This window comes from Panthera pardus, unplaced genomic scaffold, assembly GCF_024362965.1.
Source record: "Panthera pardus isolate Hobbes unplaced genomic scaffold, ASM2436296v1 HiC_scaffold_1, whole genome shotgun sequence".
NCBI lineage: Eukaryota > Metazoa > Chordata > Mammalia > Carnivora > Felidae > Panthera > Panthera pardus.
Window position 1 is genome coordinate 23818051 of NW_026526654.1, and position 24654 is coordinate 23842704.

The 24654-nt window shown below is 37.4% G+C and overlaps 1 protein-coding gene across 3 annotated transcripts in view; it reads left to right on the forward strand.

Moving 5' to 3' along the window:
- Positions 1-24654, forward strand: part of UGGT2 (UDP-glucose glycoprotein glucosyltransferase 2) — a 192162-nt gene that overhangs the window by 22986 nt on the left and 144522 nt on the right. For all 3 annotated transcript variants that reach the window (XM_019444060.2, XM_019444061.2, XM_019444062.2), the window contains 4 exons: positions 2441-2571; positions 3035-3147; positions 14193-14367; positions 19083-19179. In XM_019444060.2, the coding sequence (XP_019299605.2) occupies positions 2441-2571; positions 3035-3147; positions 14193-14367; positions 19083-19179 (516 nt within the window). The remainder of the gene's footprint in view (positions 1-2440; positions 2572-3034; positions 3148-14192; positions 14368-19082; positions 19180-24654) is intronic.

Sequence of the window (24654 nt, forward strand, 5' to 3'; positions counted from 1 at the left end):
CCCTGATTCTCTGTTGGGGATATAATTATACATACTATAGGTCTCCTTGGCCTGACTTCTGTATCTGTCATTTACTCAGATCTTTTTTTCATTTTCTCCTCCTTTATTTCTGATTCATTGTCAGTTCACCTTTCCCCTGCATTTGGTATTTCTGTTTTTCCCAATTCTTTTTACTTTGGTGTTACCTCTAGTTTAGTCTGTATTTTATGGTATTCTTTCTCGTGCTTTCCTCCATTCTTTCAGTACAATTTTCATATCCCCCTGTATTTTAGTTCTCTCACTCTTGAGCTTTTTACCCAGAGCTGTAAGGGGGTTGAGGTTTTCTTTTTATCTTACTTGCAAGCCAAAAACTTAGCTTCCCACAGTTTCAAGGATCAGACATGAGACATGAGACTTCTGGATCCGAGCCGAAAGACTTTATAACTGACCAAGGGAAATCTCCCCAGTCGTCCACAGCTTTCTCTTATCAGCCAGGACCCATCACAGTAATTCTTGAGACTTACTACTGGCCTTTCGAAAGGATCTGTGATTGGCACGATAGACCATATGAACTATTGAATCATAAGTTGGTTGTAATTCTGCATTACGTACTCCACCCTGTCCTCTGCTTGGCAAGCAAAAGTTCTAATGCGTTTCCGGCCTTCTGTCCGTACTGGTAACAGATTTCCTTCCTTTTTCACTCCATGTAGATATGCGTGTCTGTACCTATTGTCTGATGAAGGTCAGACCTTACCTCATCCAAGATAGGTCTTTGTACTTGTCATAGTGGGTTGGACTTGAAGCTGACAGAACCACTGGTAGGGAAGTCCCCTTGCATGGAAGAGAGTTAACCACTAAGACCTGATTAGGGGAAATTTTTGAATGTACTGCCCAGTTCTTGAACTGTAATCTCTTATTTTCTTTTCACTAATAGGCAAAGTAGAGGACCACTTTTTGCCTGATTGACCATACTATTTTGTCAGTATGTTCACTATCAATTAACAAGGACTTCTTCTAATCCTGTCAGTTTGACCCATGGAGCTGGGTCTTTTCTCCTCCAAAAATCCATGTTTCTGTCAGCAATCCATCTCTGATCTGTCACGTACTGTGAAGGATCTGAGATTTTACCATTTCCAAGCTAACAGATTAGTTTCGTGGATACTGACAGAAGACCTGAAACCCTGGACGAGAGGCAAAGGGCTTTATTACTCAAAGAAAAAGCAGTACCCACCATGTCCACATTATTTGTGCTGGCTCCCTGAACCCCAGTTCCCATAGAGCAACATAGAAGTCAAGATGGCACCTGTACCATGAATGGGTTGAGTTAAGGAGAGGAACCAAGCAAGGGTTAAGAGCCCAGTGCCTTTGAGCAAGCAGTAAATACTGTAGCAGTCAGCAAACACCCAAATCTCCCTCACCACCCCCAGAGTTTCTCCATTCAGACAGTACCCTTTCCTCCTCCCCCAGGAGGGTGTCTGTAGTTGCACATTCCTTTTGTCCTCCCTTTTCACATCTGGGAACTGTGAGTGAAGATCTGGGTCTGCCCCAGCTCAGCTCTTTTAATGAAGTTTCCATCAATTGATAGCTTAATGCCAAGGAGTAAAGGAGAGAAGACATGACCAGGGAATGTCTAGGGGCCAGTTTATGGGTGTCTGTGCCAGTTGGCTCCTGAGCTGCTGTGCTGTTACCTTACCATCTCTGGCTGACACAGTGGCAACAATGCAGATGATAAGTACACCTCAGGTGGTGTAGAGAAAAGAAAAGGGCAAAAATATAGTTCTTTCCCTGGTTATTCCAAGAGTGTCACCAGGCCCTCTGTAGCTCTCAGCTTCTGTTCTCCTTGGCCCTCTCCATCAGAATAATCTGTCTCCCCTGGGGTGTCAGAGTTCTTAAATTCTAGGATTCATCCTCCTCTTTGGTGTCTTCAGGATCTTTGGAGATGGGTTTAGAGGAAACCAGCTTCAGGTTATTCTATACAAGAAGACCTTTCTCTTCTTTAAGGTCTGTTTCAAATTCTGTCTCCTAAAGTATTCTGGACATACTAATTGCATTTGGCTATGTGCACTAAATCTGAGTAGAATTTATTTATACATGTCATTTAAAATTTATTAACGATCATATTCTTCAATTTTTGCGTGCTGTTCATAGTCTCCTCTTAAATGATAAGTAGAGCCTGTATCTTTTCCTTGTTATTATAACTCCATAACCTTGGAGTGAATTGATCTGATATGCTGGCATCTTCCAAATAGATTGACAATATTATTTTTACCTGGACTTACATTGATTGTACCTCACTGGAAGATCCAAATGAAGTTAATAAAACAGATCTTGATTTTCCACTTTTCTCTAACCCCAGCCATAACCAAACTTAAGAAATGATTGTATATTAGTTTTACAGTAGAGGTGTGCCAATGTATTGAAAATGAAATGACGTCCTTTTATTTTGAATTTTTTTTTATAGAATCTGCTTATTCTTATTATAATTTAATCCTGAAGAAAGCTGGACAATTCTTAGACAATTTACATATCAATCTCCTAAAGTTTGCTTTCTCTATAAGGGCATACTCACCTACTATTCAGATGTTTCAACAGGTACGTAAAAATACCCAAACTATAATTGACAAAGAGGCATGCTGGTAGTATACATAAATCTATCTTAATGTGAGTATCTTTGGTTCCAAAGAATCTACAAACTTACAATACCTGGTTCTGTAGCCTATCATTGATTATATTATCATTGTTATTGATTGTAATTGAATATATTATATAATTTTATAGTTCTGTGGAATAAGGAGATTATGAGGACAAATCATTATTGACATGAACAGTAATGAAAGTTTTAATTTGGAATTTTTTCAATAACTTTGAAGCATGTATTTCCTACTATGAAGTTGATTTTGTTAAAGTATTTGATTCTGCGTGTAGATATTTTTTTACTTAGAGCAATAACTTGATAGTAGTTGATGAGTTATTTTAATCAAAGGAATGCATGAGTTTTAAAGATTATATTGTAATTATCAACTACTGTAGCTAAATATAATCTTTGAAATCTTAGATTGCAGCTGATGAGCCCCCGCCAGATGGTTGTGATGCATTTGTGGTTATCCATAAAAAACACACCTGTAAAATTAATGAGATTAAAAAGCTGCTGAAGAAGGCTACTTCAAGGTAAGTTAATAATAGCCTTTAGTGAAAGGTATGGTTTATAAAAAGAGATGAGGGTTGAAATAGAAATTTCTTATAATAAGCAATGTCTTCATTATTAAAAATTTGTATTAAAGCATGTACTCTGGATTGAAAAAACTGAATGGGCTGGTAGTTAAGTCCTTTCAGTATTTTGTCTCAATTAGCTTTTGATTTTAGAATATAAATTATATCAAAATACCATAAAATACATGAAATATGTTTTATATAATCATAAAATGTTTTCTCAAACATGCAAAATTGTGTATTTATTTTGCTTCTCTTTATTTTTTAAGTTTATTTGTTTTGAGAGAGAGAGAGAGAGAGAGAGAGAGAATGAATCCCAATGTGGGGCTCGATCCCATGACCCTGGGATCATGACCTGATCCTAAATTGAGTCGGAAGGAAGCCCAACCTACTAAGTCACCCAGGTGACCCTGGCCTCCATCTCTTTAAGCTGAATGTATAACCTGGGAATAAAAAATTAATAATACAACAATACAGAGTATAGAGTTGCATTGTTATAATGTATTATTCAAAACTTTATTTTTTTACTTCTACATATTTAATACAAAAGGATATGGATAGTCAGAAGGAAATTATTAATTTATTTGTACCAGTGTGTGTTTTAGTGCCTGATTTATCTGTACTTTCAAAAGTATTAAAGTTGTTTCTCTAATTTTGAAAGAGCTATTTATATGTTAAACAGTAATATAGATATAGTAATTCATATCAGTACTTCCCTTAGTTGTTGGAAACCTTTTAAAATATTTGCTTATATTTTGTATTAATTTTAATGTACAGAAGGCTTTTTATTTTTATGTAGGCAAATTTTGTGTGTGTGGGTGTGTGTGTTTATAGTTTTTCCAAACATGCATGAGAGATGTTACTAAATTTTACAGTTGCTTTCCTAAAATTTTTCCTTTCATTTTACCTTAAACTTTTAATCCATTAATTTTAAACTTTTAATTCATGTAATTTATTATTATCAAAGGTAAGGAGCCAGATCTTTTTCCCTTCAGATGGCTAGTCAATTAAATATTCATTATATTTGTTATGCTCTATGACATAGCTACTCTGTATATTGCCTGTTTCTTATAGCAATGCCATGCTGTTTTAGTATTTGTTTTAAAATATATTCTGATACCTAATGATACAATTTCATTGCTACTTTATTTCCTCCAAATTTTTTATAGTTCTATGCATTTTTTGATGCTTTCAAATTAACACTAGAGTCCCTTTTCTCCTGCAAAAATTATCATTGGTAGGATTTTAATCAGAATTATGAGGGGTTCCTGGGTGGCTCAGTCAGTTAAGCATCTGAATCTTGATTTCAGCTCAGGTCATGATCTCACAGTTCCTGGGACTGAGCCTCTCACATCAGGCTCCACACTGACAGCACGGAGCCTGCTTTGGATTCATTCATTCTCTCTCTCTCTCTCTCTCTCTCTCTCTCTCTCTCTCTCTCTCTCTCTGCCTCTCCTCCACTCACACCCTCTCATTCTCTCTCTCTCTCAAAATAAATTAAAAAAAAAAATTGAATCTTTATTATACTGGGTCTCGCAACAGATGACATGGTATGTCTTCTATTCATACTGTCTTTTAAAATGTTAACGTTTTGTAGTAATCTGTGTTTTTTAAATCAGACATAGTGGGGTGCCTGGGTGACTCAGTCGGTTAAGCATCTGACTCTTGGTTTTGGCTCAGGTCATGATCTCACCATTTGTGGGATTGAGCCCCAAATGGGGCTCCATTGCTGACAGCGTGGAGTCCACTTAGGATTCTCTCTCTCCCTCTCCCTCCCTCTCCCTCCCTCTCCCTCCCTCTCCCTCCCCTCCCCCCCTCCCCCTCTCTCTCTTGCATGCATGTTCTCTCAAAATAAAATTTTTTTAAATGTAAATTTTTTTAAATCTATTGAGATGAATACAAAGTTTTTCTCATTGGACATACTGTGTATTATGGTAATGTTAAAATATTATACTATCTTTGCATTTGTTAATGGTGTGAGATTATCTTAATTTCTCTTAAGATTGCGTATGTTTTCATTAAGATTCATGCTTCTTTTTTAATAGATGAGATTAGATTAGCTATTATTTAAATTATTAACGCCATCTTTTTATTTTTTGGAGAGAGCGAGCAGGAGAGAGGGGCAGTGGGAGAGAGAGAGAATCTTAAGCAGCAGGCTCCACATTCAGCACAGAGCCCAACACAGGGCTCAATTCCATGATCTTGGGATCATGACCTAAGCTAAAATCCAGAGTTAGGTGCTCAACCAACTGAGCCACTGAGGCTAATGCCACCTTTTTTTTTTTTTTTTTTTTAAATCATTCTAGCTTCATATAGTATATTAGACAACTTACCATGTTATTTTTGTAAATTCTGGTATTCTTTTACATATAAATATCATTGAAAATAAGTATACCATAGAAATTACCAATTCCTTTTTAAAAATACAGCAACTTATTTCTCAAAGGAGTTTGATCCAGGTGTTTAGTACTCTTATGCAAGTTTTAGATCCCTTAGCTTCTGTGGAAAGTACCCTGTGCTGTGTTTTAGGGGTCCAGCACTGAATTTTGTTCTGTTTTTATTATTTAAGTATAGTTGATATACAACATTGTCTTTTAATTTCAGGTGCACCACGTGGTAATTTAACAATTCTGTCCATCATGCAGTGCTCACCATGAGAAGTGTGGTTACCCTCTGTCACCACGCAGCGTTATTATAACATTATTGGCTATATTCCTTCTGCTGTACTTTTCATCTCCATGACTGACTTATTTTATAACTAGAAGTTTGAACCTCTTCATCCCCTTCACCTATTTTGCCCATCCCCCCTACTCTTCTCCTGTGGCCCCCAGTTTGTTCTGTGTATTTATCAATCTGTTTCTGGTTGTTTTTTTTTTTTTTTAGATTCCATATATAACTGAAATCATATGGTATTTGTCTTTTTCTTATTTCACTTAATACCCGCTAGGTCCATCTCTGTTGTCACAAATGGCAGAATCTTCAATTCCTTTAGAGCTTTATAACACTAACTGGGGAAATTGTCAGCCCTCATGCATTTTTTTTCTTTTCCTAGTGCATTTTTAAGCATAATTTTTGGTAACTTTCAACATTCTTAATTTTTGACGACTGACTTGATAATTTTCTTAAATAGTCAATATTTAAATATTAAACATAAAGTTAAATTAAGATTAAGAAAAATATTAGCATCAAGCATTTGGGAGAGGCAGTCTGCAGTGGGCCCTCTGAGTCCTTGCATGTTCTTGGTCTGACCAGTAGAAAGTGGCTCTTTACTCGAGCCATTTCTCAGGGTTGTGTTTACAGCAGGCAACCTGGAGGAATGAAGTGATTTTTTTTCCTTTTGGAAAGAAGAGCAGGCTTCTTTACTGCTTGGTATGAAATAGTAGTTCACCAATTAGTGTCCCTCAGCTATAACATATACCCTCTATTTGTGTAGTATCTATCCATTTAGGTCCATATTTCACAGGGGAGGGGCAGAGAGAGAGAGGGACACACAGAATCCAAAGCAGGCTCTAGGCTCTGAGCCATCAGCACAGAGCCCAATGCAGGGCTTGAACTCATGAACCGTGAGATCATGACCTGAGTTGAAGTTGGATGCTTAACCGACTGAGCCACGCAGGCACCCCAGTTCTTGACCATTTTTGGAAGTAGGGTAGGAGGTTGACAGACTATGGCTTTCCGGGAAAGGAAGGGCAAGGTCCCCATGGTTTGGTGAAGACAAAAGCTCAACACTTTTTTTTTCCTACTGCTCCTCTCTCTCCCTCTGCCATTTTGTACTCTCTGTGTTCCTGGCTTGGTGATAGCAGTTTTCTGATAACTTGCTGTAGCCCCTGCCACGACTCCTTGATATGTGTTCCTCCAGGAAGAGGCACCCAAACTCAACTGATGGGGTTTCGAAGGTGTTCACAATGGGCAAGAGTTTAGAATGATCTCTAGACCAATTCAGTGAAGTTTTATTGTTTTAGCTTCCATGAGTGAATAGCAACTGGTACTGATATTGTATATGTTTATACGGTGAATGCTCATGAAGTCTCCAGGGAGATACTCATTCAGGGACTGCCACATGTACTGTCTGTTCCCAGGTGAATAAAACCTAGAATCCCAAGGGGAGAAAGTTGAACTACAATCCCAACTTGAATAACTGAGTGGCTGCTGGAATTCCCAGAGGCAGTTTCGAGTACAGCAGCGCCACCTACCTGACTCAGCCACCAAGTGTAACCCTTTTTCAAAAGCAGCTCTTAGTAAGAGCTCTTACTGAACCTGAAGACCTGACCCAGGGAAGTCTCATGACTCTGACATCTGATGTTTACATTTTGGCATAGGTCAAGTAGGATTCAGTGACTAATGAGATAGATGGACTCCACAAGTCTCTCTGGTCAGTTGAAAATGGTATATTCAAGAGCATAGTTGTCTTGCTCTTAGCATGATCTTAGATTTACATGAAAAAGTGGTAGCTGCCCTTGGGGACAAACCATGTGCCCCATTCCACTACCTCAAGTGAAGTTTCTTGGCTCAGTGGAGCTCTCAGTGCACAGTGGTTTTTCCTTAATGCCTGGACTAAGTTACTGGTCTGTTCAGCTAAGTTAAAGCTGGATGTATCTTTTTTTTTTTTTTTTTTAATATTTGAGAGAGACAGACAGCATGTGAGCAGGGGAGGGGCAGAGAGAGATAGATAGAGACAAAGAATCTGAAGCAGGCTCCAGGCTCTGAGCTGTCAGCACAGAGCCTGATGTGGGGCTCGAACCCATGAATCGCAAGATCATGACCTGAGCCGAAGTCGGACGCTTAACCGACTGAGCCCCCCACCAGGCGCTCCAAAACTGGTGATGTCGGCAGTCTGCTGCTGCTGTTGTGTCAGGCCCCAGCTATGTAACACCAACAGCAGATGTGTTCATTCAGTGGGCAGAGTTCAAGGCAGTCCTCTTACCTCTGACCCCTTGATGAAATTTGGTACACTTATACTGACTCTTGGGCTGTTGCCAGAGGCCTACCTGTCTGGTCTGCCAGTTGGGGGACTACCAACCGGCAAAGCATAGGCACCCCTCTTTGGGGCTGTATGCTGTGAGAATAAATCACAGCTTCCCATCTGCCAGTCTGAGTAGATACACACGGTGTTAGACCCATTCTTTTAGTCTGAGTCAAGTTAAGCTGCTTACCACTTAAAACATAACAATGTACTAGCCAAAAAAAGGTAGAATGATTTTTTTCCCTACTTCCTGATCAAAGATCTGTGCTGTGGATCTGCCCTAGAATTTGACAGATGTTCTATTAAAACGTGCTTATGTGTTTGAGAGAAGGTGACAGGAATCCTTGGCATCCTAGGTAAGTATGATTTTTCTCCTCCCTGTCCCCAACAGGGAAATAAAACTATTAAGGAGGTTTTTTGTCTCTTGTTTTTTTGAAATTGGGATGATAAAAATGCCACATAGGAAAGAACGGTGTGGCACCTGGGGGACTTGGTCAGTTCAGCATCTGACTCTTGGGTTTGGCTCAGGTCATGATCTCGTGGTTCGTGGGATCGAGCCCCGTCTCAGGTTCCACACAGATGCCATGGAGCCTGTTTAGGATTCTCTTTCTCCTTCTCTCTCTGCCCCTCCCTCCCTCTCTCTCTCTCTCTCTCTCTCTCTCTCTCTCTCTCTCTCTCTCTCAAAAATTAAGGGGCGCCTGGGTGGCGCAGTCGGTTAAGCGTCCGACTTCAGCCAGGTCACGATCTCGCGGTCTGTGAGTTCGAGCCCCGCGTCAGGCTCTGGGCTGATGGCTCGGAGCCTGGAGCCTGTTTCCGATTCTGTGTCTCCCTCTCTCTCTGCCCCTTCCCCGTTCATGCTCTGTCTCTCTCTGTCCCAAAAAAAAAAAAAAAAAAAAAAAAAAAGTTGATGGAAAAAAAAAAAATTAACTTAGCATAGTTCCTGTTTTTAATTTTTTGTTTTTATGATTTAAAAATGGAAAAAATAAACCAAGGGTTTAGCTCAAGGCCTAAGAAAATAACATGAATGCAAAGGTAATAGAATTTTTCCTTTTCTGTTGTTACTAATCAGTCATTTCTTTAAAGAAAAACTAAAAATCTAACCCAGAAAACATGAAAGAAAATGAAAACTGAAGAAAATTTAGGGATGAGAAACATCTACAGAGGGGAAAAAGTATGTTACCGACATACTTTATATGTATGTGTATATATGTATGTGTGTGTGTGTATGTGTATATGTGTGTGTATAGATAGAGATATAGATGTACGTATATGTATGTTATTTGCTTAAATAAGAAAACAACCACTGTGGATGAATATTGATAGTGTGTCCTGAACCAAGGATTATGTGCCTAAGATTCACAAAAAGAAAAGTGTGTTAACCTAATGCTATAAATAGCTTCTCTCAGGCTGTGGAATTGATTTGGCCCTACCTACAAGCTGATAAGCTTGCCTCTGGCTGTTTCATGGATTCTGACCAAAGACAGGAGGCTCTTCGACAGAAACAAAGAACTATTCATGGACACAATGGCCATTCATTAGCATATGGTTAGCACCAGTTCCCATGGCTCCACATATCCCCGGGGTGAAAATGGACCCACAAGAATACTACACAAGCGGTGGGTAGGTCGTAGCTGAAGGACACAGAGCTGGGGGAGCTTTATCGCTTATAACAAGCAGTAAGCAACCTGCTGTTTGTCCCAGAGTGAGATGCTAACATACCCCTCAAAGTTACTTGCTGCGAACCCTGAGAAATGGCCTGTCAGTCTTTCAGTCTTGACATAGCCAGAAGGACAGTCAAGGGCCCTGGCAGAGTGCCTCTCCCAACAATCCATCCCTTGGCCTGGCAAATTCTTGACCAAACTCATATTTTTATGAGCGATTCTGTTGTCTCTTAAAGTGTTTAGTTAAGGCTACTGTCAACAGGACTCCAAGTGGCAGGATGAGGTCCATCTGCAGGTTTAGCCTCAGCCATGCCCGCAGGGTTCCAGGTTCAGCCAACTCTGAATAAGTCCCAAGGGGCCTAGTATGTCCTCTTTTGGACAGATGGGATGTAGTCTAACGTCAGTCTTTCATCGCTTACAACCTGTACGAGGGAGTTTATATCTACCTGATCTTTGCTGGCACTGCACATATTCACTGGGGATGATAAAAGTGTCAAAAAAGCAATCCCCATCCCCAGTGGAAACCTGTGCCCACTTTTCCCAAATACATTAAACCTAAAAGTGGCACATGTCACTCCAGTTCCAAGATTGTTAAACTTGCACCTTGCAGCTGCGGCGTCAGTCTTCATACATGGCCTAAGCCAAGGCTTCTCCGGGCACAGAAGTACAGGGAATTGCATGATTAATATTCAGATGAAATTTTTCCAGTCTTCATATTCATACATGAATTTGGGGTGGGGGGATCTACAGTTGGGAGATTTTTGTCTCTGGAAAATCTGTTCCCTTTCTTCTAGTTTTTATTTTCAACCTAAAGATTTATCTACGAGCATTGTTTCATTAGCAGCCTTTCCAATTACTAACAATAGCAAATTATTTGAAAGAATTATCTTTCAGACTAATATTAAAATGTAAGGTATCCTGTATAAATTATGAAATGTACTTCTGTAGTACTGATTTGATAAAAATCAGTTTTTTACATGACAGTCCATTTGACTTAGTGCCATTTGAGTTCCAAGGTATCAGTGAAAATAAATGATGTTAATAATTTCATCTAGTTTGATTCCTTTTTAGTTTTTAAATGTGACGTGTGGGTTTAGTATTTTTTTGGTGTGTTTATTAATAGGATCCTACGAAAAATGGCAACTCATTCCGTTTTCTTGTTTTGTGTATTCATCTGTCTTCATCTGTTGCAGAAGAGATGTTGTGAATTCAGCTCTTCTTTGGATAAGATTTCATTTCAGGTTTCAAATATCCAAACGTTGGGGCGCCTGGGTGGCTCAGTCGGTTAAGCGTCCGACTTCATCTCAGGTCACGATCTCGCAGTCCGTGAGTTCGAGCCCTGCGTGGGGCTCTGGGCTGATGGCTCAGAGCCTGGAGCCTGTTTCCGATTCTGTGTCTCCCTCTCTCTCTGCCCCTCCCCCGTTCATGCTCTGTCTCACTCTGTCTCAAAAATAAACTTAAAAAAAAATTCAAATATCCAAACATTAACAGTAATATTTGTAAACTCCTATCTTATGTTAAATGCTAATAAATACAGATGAATGTGTAAAACTTGAAAAGAAACTTATTAGAAGAATGCTGATGAGTGTGCATACATACTGTGAAAGTCCTCTGTAAACCAGTGTAAAGATGCTTGAACTCAGGTCATTTATACACCTGAAGTAAACCCCATTCCCCATACTAAAGTCCACAAATTTCACATGCTTTAAGCCAAATAATTGGTGGAAAGTTTTCATTCTGTTAGATTTATTGAGCACTTGAGTGATTTGGATTTAAAGAAAGTTAAGCTAATAACCAGGAACATAGTATTTTAGTCATTTTTTAAAATGTAAAAGTAAACTTATACTCATTGGTAAGCCTTATTCTGTAATAATTAAACAAAATAGAAATTTGAATTTCTCTATTAGAAGGTATAATTTATACATGTACAATTTTCCAGCCATACCAGAAAATTGAAACATTAATTATTTACCATAGTTTGTTGTAGAAAGTCTGTAAATTTCTTATCAGTATTTTAGAAATGTTTCTCTAACAGGCCATGGTCATCACTAGATGATTTTATTAATTTCTGTTTAGCTCAAATAAGTAATAGAATATTCTGTAATTTTTCATATTTAAAATTATACTTTTTAAAACTTTTTTCTAGTGTTTACTTTTGAGAGAGTGTGAGCAGGGGAGGGACACAGAGACAGAGTGTGAGCAGGGGAGGGACACAGAGAGACAGACAGACAGAATCTGAAGCAGGCTCCTGGCTCCAAGCTGTCAGCACAGAGCCCGACACAGGGCTTGAACTCACAAAACCTGAGATTGTGACCTCAGCCAAAGTCGGATGCTTAACCAGTTGAGCCACCCAGGCACCCCTAGGATTATACTTCTTGATAAAAATATTCAATTTTCATTTTAAATTTTGATTGAGAATTTTCATTCTTACACTATGCAGGTTAATTACTGTGGGTGAATTAAAAAAATGTAAAGAAAATATGCCTACAAAATAACTTCCCTTACATACAAAACAATATAATAAACATATAATAAGATTGTAATATAAACATGCTGTAAAATTTTATAGTTATGTCAATAAGTGAAAAAGAATCCCATATGTATCTAGTGTATGAAACCTGAGGGAATCAATAGAAAATGACCTAACAATTCAGTATTTTCATCTAAATGTAGTATTTGTGTCTTTATTGCTTTGATGCATTTTATGTTTATTTACACTAAAAGGACATGTTCCCAATGTATTAAGTTTAAACATTGAAAATTAGAATAATGCGACATATACATACAGCAAATTATATGATTCTTATTTATTCCAGTTTTCTAGAACTCTCCATAATCAACAGTGCTCTTAAGTTCTTGTATGTCCTTTTGGAAATAATCAAGATTATATAATCATAACTACATAGATAAATACCCCCTACTTTCATCATTAATGGTGGTATAACGTCCAACACTTGGTTGGATGTTCTGTGGATCCTTGATGGTACTCTTGGTCGATAGTTTAAGTAAATGGAGGTTTGCTAGACGGAGAGAAAAATGATCATTTCTTGAGCATCACACATGTGCTTCATGCTCTGCTAGATGATTTGCAAGTCCTTTTGGTAAAGCTACCTAGGCGGTAGCAAGAATTCCTCCTCTTGAGCAGATAAAGAAATAAGCCCAAGAGACATCGAATCACTGGTGCAGGGACAAATAGCTAGTAAGTAGTTAAATTAGAACTTGAATCCAATTCTTTCTAATTTCAAAACCCACAGCCTTTTCACTAGCATGCTGTAGCTTTGTTATTCATACCCCCTTTCCCTCTCCCCTTTTCATTGTATTTGTGTTTTAAAGGTAGCAAATGACTAAAAGGCTATAGAGATCTGAATTCATTAAATGTTACTTCTCAACAGCTTTGTTATTCAGTATCTCTTTTTTCTTTCTACCTATATAATTGTTAAAAGATGTGGCTTTAGGATTCCTATTTATGGATAGGAGTTGAAATTTGGCTTTCTGTTTTATCTTGCTGTGGATATTTAACTTGTCTGAGCCTCAGAAACCTTTAAAGTATTAAGTAAATGATAGTAACTATCTACAGGAATTGTTGGGAAGATAGAATGTAATATGTACAAAAAATCTAGCATAGTGCCTGGAAAATTAAAAGATATCAAAGTCTGTTTATGATAGGGCTGGACTATAGTATTTCTCTGATTATCCTTGCGGGTTTAATGAGTTGTTACTGATATTAAGTACTGCTAATCTTTGATATAGTGCCTTTGTTTTTTAAATATTTGGAACCCATTTTCAGGAAACACGAGCTATGAAAAATTATATACTCTTCTAATTGAACAAAATATAAATTTTATTTCATTGAAAAATATATTGCCATTATATGTTGTTATTTAAAGATTGTGAACTTTCGTCATTAAAAATATTCGTAATACTCAGTTTCGGGTTAACCAGGTTTCTTTTCTGTCTTTAGTAGAAGCCACTTTCTATTGATTCCCTCTGATTTCATATATTAGATGTATTCTTTTTCAGTTATTGACATATATCCATAAAATTCTGCAGCATGTTTATATTGTATTCTGTCTTATGTGTGTATTGTTTTGTGTATGAGTAAAGTTATTTTGCAGGTATATTTTGTTTACATTTTTTAATTCTCCCATAGTAGTTACTATGTTAACTGTGGTAAATGAAAATTTACCACAGGAAGTTTAAACTCTTTTTGGTGATACACACACACACACACACACACACACACACACACACACACACATATACATACACACACGAAACGTCTGTAAGTTGTTTGATAAGCAGAAATTATAAAAGGTCATGATGTATTTCCCATATGTTCTTTGACTTTTTTAGAAGTTTGTGTTTTGTTTTCATTTTAGGCCCAGACCTTATCTATTTAAAGGAGATCATAAATTTCCTACAAACAAAGAGAACTTACCAGTGATTATACTCTATGCTGAAATGGGTACCAGAGCATTTGGTAAATTTCACCCAGTATTGTCTGAAAAAGCAAAAAATGGGGAAATCCTATATGTTCTTCGACATTATATTCAGGTACAGTTTTATCCGAGATTATTTTGGCTATAAAAAAACCTGTTTAATAATTTCCTTACCAGATTTTACATGATTTCTTCCTGAACGGTTAAAGATTTTAAAAAAATGTTTTGAATTATTTATTTTGAAAGAGAGAGCTCATGAGAGCAGGGAAGGGACAGAGAAGAGAGAGAATCCCAAGCAGGCTCCTCTCTGTCAGTGCAGTCCCAATGTGGGCCTTGAACTCCTGAACAATGAGATAATGACCTGAGCCAAAACTCAGAGTCTGATGCTTAACCAACTGAGCCACCCAGGCACCCCTAAAGATTTTAAAAAATTAATACAACTATCAAATGTGAATTTTAGTGGAAAAATATATTGGGATTCTGTATCCTTTTCTGGAATTATCATGTTGATATTTCTTTTCAGATTCCTTCTTAAATCTGAAACAGATTTAAAGCTTGGATAAAAACCAAAACCATAATGCATATAATATTTGCTAAGATTCATAGTTATTTTTAATGAAAATATTACTTCGAGAAAATCTAATTGATAATACTGATTATATATATCATATGAACCCTGATACAGAAATGCTCTTTTTTTTTTTTTAATTTTTTTATTGTAACGTTTATTTATTTTTGAGACCGAGAGAGACAGAGCATGAACGGGGGAGGGGCAGAGAGAGAGGGAGACACAGAATCGGAAGCAGGCTCCAGGCTCTGAGCCATCAGCCCAGAGCCCGACGCAGGGCTCGAACTCACAGACTGTGAGATCGTGACCTGAGCCGAAGTCGGACGCTTAACCAACTGAGCCACCCAGGCGCCCCCAGAAATGCTCTTAACTATGTCTTTGGACAGGTGACTATTTCTTTGTTCAAGTTTCTGGTCAAATGTGTTCCCACCTTTTCAACTTCTCATTGCTCTCACACTTTTATCACATTATTGTGGTCTAATGACTTTGTCGCACTCACTGCTATATCTCAAGTTTTCTTTTATACCTCTGCACTATCCATCCCCTCCACCCCACACAACCAAACTCACACATATTTACTAGAATATAATGACCATTAGAAGGACTTTTCTTATTTTACTGCTATATGCCCAACACGGAAAGAGTGTTTTATATTGAAATATATAATTACTTGCATAATAATGTATAAAATAATAAAAGCATTGCAGATATACTTGTTAATTGCCTATCCATATTCTTCACCTATTTTTATCTTAGATTCTTTGGGTTTTTCTTTTTCTCATATACAGATTTTAACAAATATATTCTGAATACTAATCTTCCATAGCTTGCAAACATCTTCTAGTATATTTCTAGTATTAAAAAAAAATACGACATCTTTGGTTCAGCACAAGTATAGAGATTTAATCAGACTTATCCACCTTTTCTTTAATGGTTTCCTTTGCGGTGTCATAAGGGCATTCTCCTATATTTTCTTGTGACAAAATGCCATCCTTTATGTTTTGGTCTTTAATCCCTCTGGAATGTATTTGAATATGCTGTAAGGTAGAGATAGAATTCTAGTTTTTCCATATAGAAGAGTATTGGCTCCCACATGATTTATTGAACAGTTAAGTCTTTATTCTAAGCCATCACATACCAAGTTTTCTTACAGGCATGTATGTTTTTAGACTCTGCTCCAGTAATATATATGTCTATTCTACACAAATATAACATTTTAATTGCAGCAGCTTTAAAATCTAAAGCAGTCTTGAGAAAGAAGAACAAAGCTAGAGGCACCATATGTCCTGATTTCAAACTATATTACAAAGCTGTAGTATTAAAACAGTGTGGTATTGGAATAAGAATGCATGGACCAGTGTAATAGAATAGAGAACCAAGAAATAAACCCATACGTGTATAGTCAACTAATATTCAGCAGGGGATCCAAGCCTACTCAGTTAGACGATGCTGGAAAAACTAGATAACCACATGCAAATGAATGGAACTGGCCCCCTATCTTATAACACTCAAAAAAAATTAACTTGAAATGGATTTAAAATTTAAACGTAAAATGTGAAAGCATGAGGGTGCCACAGTGGCTCAGACGGTTAACATCTGACTCTTGATTTCAGCTCAGATCATGATCTCATAGTTCATGGGTTTGAGCCCTGCCTTAGCCTCCTCCACGTTGACAGCACAGAGCCTTGGGATTCTCCCTCTCTCTCTTCCCCTCCCCTGCTCGCTTTCTCTCTCAAAATAAAAATAAACTTAAAAAAAAAATGAAACTGTAAAAGTCCTAGAAGAAAACCTAAGAAAAAAGCGCCTTGACGGTGGTCTTGGCAGTGATTTTTTTGGATTTGACATCAAAAGCAAAGGCAACAAAAGTAAAAATAAAGAACAACAAAATTAAAAAGAAAAGAAAAAATGAAGTGGGACTACATCAAACTAAACTAAGCCTCTGCATGGCAAAGGAAACCATTAACAAAACCAAAGGCAATGGCTGGAATGGGAGAAAATATTTATAAATCATTTATGTAAGGAGGGGTTAATATCCAAAATATATAAGGAACTCCTACAACTCAGTATCAAAAGAACAATCTGATTAAAAATTGGGCAAAGGACCTGAATAGGTATTTTTTCAAAGGAGACCTACAGATGGCCACATGTACATGAAAAGGTCTCAAAAAGACAAGTGTGAGAGGATATGGAGAAAAGGGAGCCCTTTTGCACTGTTGATGGGAGTGTAAATTAGTGCAGCCACTATGGAAAACAGCTTGGAGTTCCTCAAAAAGTTTTAAGAAGAACGACCATGTGGTCTAGCATTTCTGCTTCTGGGTGAACATTCAAAGGAAAGAAAGCACTAACTTGAGAAGATCTCTGTGCTCTCGTGTTCACGGCAGCATTACCTACCATAACTGAGACGAGGGAACAGCCGAAGGGCTAGATGGGTCATGGGCATTGAGGAAGGCACTTTTAGGGATGAGCACTGGGTGTGATACATAAGAGATGAGTCACTGGGTTCTACCTCTAAAGCCAAGACCATGCTCTATGTTAACTTGAATTAAAAAAAAAATGTCCCCCACGTGACTAATGTACACTATAGGGAGGTACGCTCATCTACTGAGAATCAGTGTCCCGAATTATTTTTTGGAGAATGCAGCTATTAAATATACTATGAAATCATACCAGCCAACTATCTGGGCACTTTGTAGAATCAAATTACGGCTTTCTTTTTAACGAATGACCTATTGTACATTCAAAATAGTTATGTTTTAAATCTAGTCAATGTAATTCTAATAAAATGAACTTATTTATGCTGCTTTTGAAACAGATGCCTTTTTATGGGGAGAGAAGAAATAGATGAAGAAAGATTCTTCTCACCAATTGATTTAGTCTGTGAGCATTTTTGGTTTGCAAACCCAAACTTACTAAACTACCATTCAAATTTTATATTAATACATTTTCAAATGGAGACAGTAAATATGAATTTAATAAACATTTATCTTTGTTCCCAAGGAGCTAATAATATTTTGGAATTGATAATGGAAATTGGTTACATGAAATTGCATTTCTTTTATGAACTATAACAAAATATATGGACTTGGAGCTTCAATTTGCTTCTCTACCAGCTGATTGCCTTTTTAGTGGATAGTCAGAATGCATTTTTAAATTGTGCTGTATGAAATTGAAAACTCTTTAAAATATTTTTAACTTTTTCAGATGACCATAATTAGAAGCAATTCAGTTTTCTCATGCTATCTTTCATTGTAGCACATGCCTGAGAAATTAGCAAGTTACATTGTCATTGTGTGCAGCAGTGTTAAATACTTGTCTGCATATCTGAAACTAATTCTTCTATCTTCTTATTTGAAAAGATGTGGTGACTTCTCTTCCTTGGTGGGGTAGTCTCTACAAGTATATTTTGTATGTGCCCGTTACTTCAGACCGCTCCATTTGAAGCGATTGTTGCCCCTCATTGAAGAACAGATACTCATTTGTGGCATTGGGTATTTTAATCATTTAAAAACATGAAGAAAATGTAATCAAGTTGTTCAAGACACTGCATTTTCTTGTGTGTCTTTTGCCTCTACTCTTCAGTATTTGCTCTTGGCACCACTCTGGTTGTCCTACAGCTAGACAACGAGCAAGCAAACAGCATTTGCTGGTTTAGGAAATCTTGTGGCGTTCACCAAAAGGAGTACAGTTTTATTGAAACTTGAGTGTATTGGAGCCTCTGTTAATTAACTCTTGGAAGAAATGGGGAAGTTACCACAAACAGAAAAAGATCAGATTTTTTTTTATCTTGTAAAGAGTAATTAAAACATTTGGGATGCCTGGGTGGCGTCAGTTAAGTGTCTGACTCCTGATCTTGGCTCGGGGGATGATTTCACGGTTCATGATTTTGAGCCCACATTGGGCTCTGTGCTGATGGCACAGAGCTTGCTTGGGATTCTGTCTCTCCTCCTCTCTGCCCCTCCCTTACTTGTGTGCGCATGCTCTCTCTCTCCCTCTCTCTCTCTCAAAATAAATAAACTTTAAAAAAATTAAAACATTAGAGTCATTGTGAAGTTTTTAGAAAGTAAAGAAGTGGTAATCAACCAAATTCTGGGTCCTTGATAAACTATCTAGAGAGAGTATAAATATCCCCCAAATAATAATTCAGTGATTTAAAAAGTCAATATTAATAATTTACTCTAATGTCCTAATAAACATATTGAATTTAAAAGAAGATGTTTGAGTCAATATTTTCTCTTTTTAAAAAAATAAATGTGTTTGAACAGAAACCAGTCTCAAAGAAAATGTACTTATCTGGCTACGGTGTGGAGCTAGCAATTAAGAGTACAGAATACAAAGCTTTGGATGATACTCAAGTTAAAAGTAAGTTTACTCTCTCTACTTGAATAGAATAAAAACTTGGAGGCTTACAAACTTTGTTCTTTTAAAAATGTAATGACTATAGTCTTATGTATGATAATTTGAGGGGAGTTTGGGGCAGTACACCTGTCAAACGGTAATGCAGGTGTCCTAAGGTGAGCTCAGGGAGGACAAGACCTCCCGTGGAGCAGAAGGGCAAAAGCTCGCTTGATCTTGATTTTCAGTACCAATACAAACCGTGAAAGTGGGGCCTCACGATCCTTCTGATCTTTTGGGTTAGACATGTTCTCCTTAGTTTAGAGTTTAATTTAATTTTATTTTATTATTTGAATTTTTAAAATTTTTTAAAATTTACATCCAAATTAGTTAGCATATAGTGAAACAATGATTTCAGAAGTAGATTCCTTAGCGCCCCTTACCCATTTAGCCCAGCCCCCCTCCCACAACCCCTCCAGTAACCCTCAGTTCTCCATATTTATGAATCTCTTCTGTTTTGTCCCCCTCCCTGTTTTTATATTATTTTTGCTTCCCTTCCTTTATGTTCATCTGTTTTGTCTCTAAAATCCTCATATGAGTGAAGTCATATCATTTGTGTCTTTCTCTGACTAATTTCACTTAGCATAATACCCTCCAGTTCCATCCACGGAGTTGCAAATGGCAGGATTTCATTCTTTTTGATTGCCGAGTAATACTCCATTGTGTGTGTGTGTGTGTGTGTGTGTGTGTGTGTGTGTGTGTGTGTGTATGTATACACACCACATCTTCTTTATCCATTCATCCATCGATGGACATCTGGGCTCTTTCCATACTTTAGCTATTGTTGATAGTGCTGCTATAAACGTGGGGGTGCATGTGTCCCTTCAAAACAGCACACCTGTATCCCGTGGAGAAATGCCTAGTAGTGTAATTGCTGGTCATAGGGTAGTTCTATTTTTAGTTTTTTGAGGAACCTCCATACTGTTTTCCAGAGTGACTGCACCAGCTTGCATTCCCACCAACAATGCAAGAGATCCTCTTTCTCCACATCCTCGCCAACATCTGTTGTTGCCTGAGTTGTTAATGTTAGCCATTCTGACAGGTATGAGGTGGTATCTCAGTGTGGTTTTGATTTGTATTTCCCTGATGATGAGTGATGTTGAGCATTTTTTCATGTGTCATTGGCCATCTGCATGTCTTCTTTGGAGAAGTGTCTATTCATGTCTTTTGCCCATTTCTTCACTGGATTATTTGTTTTATGGGTGTTGAGTTTGGTAAGTTCTTTATAGGTTTTGGATACTAACCCTTTATCTGATATGTCATTTGCAGATATCTTCTCCCATTCTGTCGGTTGCCTTTTAGTTTTTCTGATTGTTTCCTTCACCGTGCAGAAGCTTTTTATTTTGATGAGGTCCCAGTAGTTCATTTTTGCTTTTGTTTCCTTTGCCTCTGGAGATCTGTTGAGTAAGAAGTTGCTGCAGCCAAGGTCAAAGAGGTTTTTGCCTGCTTTCTTCTCAAGGATTTTGGTGGCATCCTGTTTTACATTGAGGTCTTTCATCCATTTTGAGTTTATTTTTGTGTATGGTGTAAGAAAGTGGTCCAGTTTCATTCTTCTGCATGTCTCTGTCCAGTTTTCCCAGCACCACTTGCTGAAGAGACTGTCTTTATTCCATTGGATATTCTTTCCTGCTTTGTGAAAGATTAGTTGGCCATACATTTGTAGGTCCATTTCTGGGTTCTCTATTCTGTTCCATTGATCTGAGTGTCTGTTCTTGTGCCAGTACCATACTGTCTTGGTAATTACAGCTTTGTAGTATAGCTTGAAGTCTGGGATTGTGATGCCTCCTGCTTTGGTTTTCTTTTTCAATATCACTTTGGCTATTCGGGGTCTTTTCTGGTTCCATACAGATTTTAGGATTATTTGTTCTAGCTCTGTGAAGAATGCTGGTGTTACTTGGATAGGGATTGCACTGAATAATGAGATTGCTTTGGGTAGTATCAACATTTTAACGATATTCTTCCTATCCAGGAGCATGGAATCTTTTTCCATTTTTTTTGTGTCTTCTTTCATAAGCTTTCTATAGTTTTCAGTGTATAGATTTTTCACCTGTTTGGTTAGATTTATTCCTAGGTATTTTATGGTTTTTTGTGCAACTGTAAATGGGATCGATTCCTTGATTTCTCTTTCTGTCGCTTCATTGTTGGTGTAGAGGAATACAACTGATTTCTGTGCATTGATTTTCTGTCCTGCAACTTTGCTGAATTCATGAATCAATTCTAGCAGCTTTTTGTGGAATCTTTTGGGTTTTCCATATAGAGTATCATGTCATCTGTGAAGAGTGAAAGTTTGACCTCCTCCTGGCTGACTTGGATGCCTTTTATTTCTTTGTGTTGTCTGATTGCAGAGGCTAAGACTTCCAATACTATGTTGAATAATCGTGACGAGAGTCGACATCCCTGTCTTGCTCCTGTCCTTAGGGGAAAAGCTCTGTTTTTCCCCCATTGAGAATGATATTAGCATTGGCTCATTCATATATGGCTTTTATGATCTCGAAGTATGCTCCTTCTATCCCTACTTTCTTGAGGGTTTTTATCAAGAAAGGATGCTGTATTTTGTCAAATGCTTTCTCTGCACCTATTGAGAGGATCGTATGGTTCTTGTCCTTTCTTTTATTGATGTGATGAATCGCATTAGTTGTTTTGCGGATATTGAACCAGCCCTGCATCCCAGGTATAAATCCCGCTTGGTTGTGGTGAATAATTTTTTTAATGTATTGTTGGATCCGGTTGGCTAATATCTTGTTGAGGACTTTTGCATCCATATTCATCAGGGAAATTGGTCCATAGTTCTCCTTTTTTAGTGGGGTCTTTGTCTTGTTTTGGAATCAAGGTAACCCTGGCTTCATAGAAGAGTTTGGAAGTTTTCCTTCCATTTCTATTTTTTGGAACAGCTTCAAGAGAATAGGTGTTAACTCTTCCTTAAATGTTTGGTAGAATTCCCTTGGAAAGCCATCTGGCTCTGGACTCTTGTTTTTTGGGAGATTTTTGATTACTAATTCGATTTCTTTACTGGTGATGGGTCTGTTCAAATTTTCTATTTCTTCCTGTTTGTTTTGGTAGTTTATATGTTTCTAGGAATTGGTACATTTCTTCAAGATTGCCCATTTTACTGGCATATAATTGCTTATAATATTCTTATTATTTTTATTTCTGCTGTGTTGGTTGTAATCTCTCCTTTTTCATTCTTGAGTTTATTTATTTCGGGCTTTCCATTTTTCTTTTTTATCAGACTGGCTAGTGATTTATTAATTTTGTTAATTCTTTTAAAGAACCAGCTTCTGGTTTCATTGATCTATTCTACTGGGGTTTTTTGTTTGTTTCCTTTTTGTTGTTTTGTTTCGATAGCATTGGTTTCTGCTCTACTGTTTATTATTTCCTGTCTTCTGTTGGTTTGGGGTTTTATTTGCTGTTCTTTTCCTAGCTCCTTAAGGCGTAAGGTTAGGTTGTGTATCTGAGATCTTTCTTCCTTCTTTAGGAAGTCCTGGATTGCTATATACTTCCCTTTTATGACTGCCTTTGCTGCATCCCAGAGGTTTGGGGCTGTGGTTTTATCATTTTCATTGACTTCCATATACTTTTTAATTTCCTCTTTAACTGCTTGGTTGGCCCGTTCATTCTTTAGTAGAATGTTCTTCAATCTCCAAGTATGTGTTACCTTTCCCAGTTTTTTCTTGTGGTTGATTTTGAGTTTCATAGCATTGTGGTCTGAAAATATGCATGGTATGATCTCAGTGTTTTTGTACTTAGGGCTGATTTGTGTCCCAGTATATGGTCTGTTCTGGAGAACATTCCATGTGCACTGGAGAAGAATGTATATTCTGCTGCTTTAGGATGAAATGTTCTGAATATATCTGTTAAGTCCATCTGGTCCAGTATGTCATTCAAAGCCATTGTTTCCTTGTTGAATTTTTGATTAGATGATCTGTCCATTGTTGTGAGTGGGGTGTTGAAGTCTCCTACTATTACGGTATTACTATCGATGAGTTTCTTTATGTTTGTGATTAATTAACATATATTTGGGTGCTTCCACATTTGGCACATAAATGTTTACAGTTGTTAGGTCTTCTTGGTGGACAGACCCCTTGATTATGATATAATGCCCTTCTGCATCTCTTGCTACAGTCTTTATTTTAAAGTCTAGATTGTCTGATGTAAGTATGGCTACTCCAGCTTTCTTTTGTTGACCATTAGCATGATAGGTGGTTCTCCATCCCCTTATTTTCAATATGAAGGTGTCTTTAGGTCTAAAGTGGGTCTCTTGTAAATAGCATATGGATGGGTCTTGTTTTCTGATCCATTCTGTTACCCTTTGTCTTTTGATTGAAGCATTGAGTCCATTGACGTTTAGATTGAATACTAGATAGTTTAGAGTGAGATAAGAATTTATTGCCATTATGATGCTTGTAGAGTTGGAGTTTCTGGTGGTGTTCTCTGGTCCTTTCTAATCTTTGTTGCTTTTGAGATATATATATATATATATATATTTTTTTCATCTTTTCTCCCCTCAGAGAGTTCCCCTTAAAATTTCTTATTTCTTGCAGGGCTGGTTTAGTGGTCACAAACTCCTTTAATTTTTGTTTGTCTGGGAAACTTTTTATCTCTCCTTCTATTTTGTAGAATTTAATTTTAAACTGAAAGAAATATGTTTAATATTGTGCTCCCAAAAACTTTTTTAGAAATTTGAAATAGTATATTATTTTCCTTTATCCAGTGGCTTCCCAACCATTTTCAGCAACATATAAAAAAATGGTAACATGTGCGAGGCACACTGAGGTAACGAGGCTGGTTATGACTGGAGGTGACTGGCTCATGATGTGCCCAGCCACCTCCAGGGTGGGGACCAGGTGTCTCAGGGGATCAGTATCTCAGTAAATCTGAAAGTCATTGGCAACACATGGTCTTAGGGAGCTTTGTCTCAAGTAATCATAATAAAGTTAGGATGATGATGCTGTTCTTGAAGTAAGACAGGAGAGGCCTGTGAATTGCTACATTGGATGAAGTAGATTGATTAGATTTGTGTCTACAAACTGATATCTGTCCATGGTTGTGCCTTCTAACTGCAGGCCCCAGATGAAGGACTCTGGAGACCTGAAAAAGATGAATAAGTTTTCAGATTCTTAGGAAAATCTTTTCTTCTCTGGTTCATCTGAAATTTATTTATATCTGATTCTTGGTTAAGAGTTTTTAATTCATTTTTTTATAGGCTCTCAGATGTGGCTTCTGCTTCAACTTTATTTTTCTATCCAGGATCTGGTCCTGGAGGCCCTGCCCTGATCACAGACTTTGCTCTGGCCATTCCTCCTGAATGTGCTTCAGATAAAGATCTGTATTACTGTTAAGTCCTACCGGTTAAAGAGTTACTGGAAAAGTAATAGTCAGATTTTATGTATTTCTATATTGCTTATATATAGCCTTATAATGCTTTATAATTTAGTATCTTAG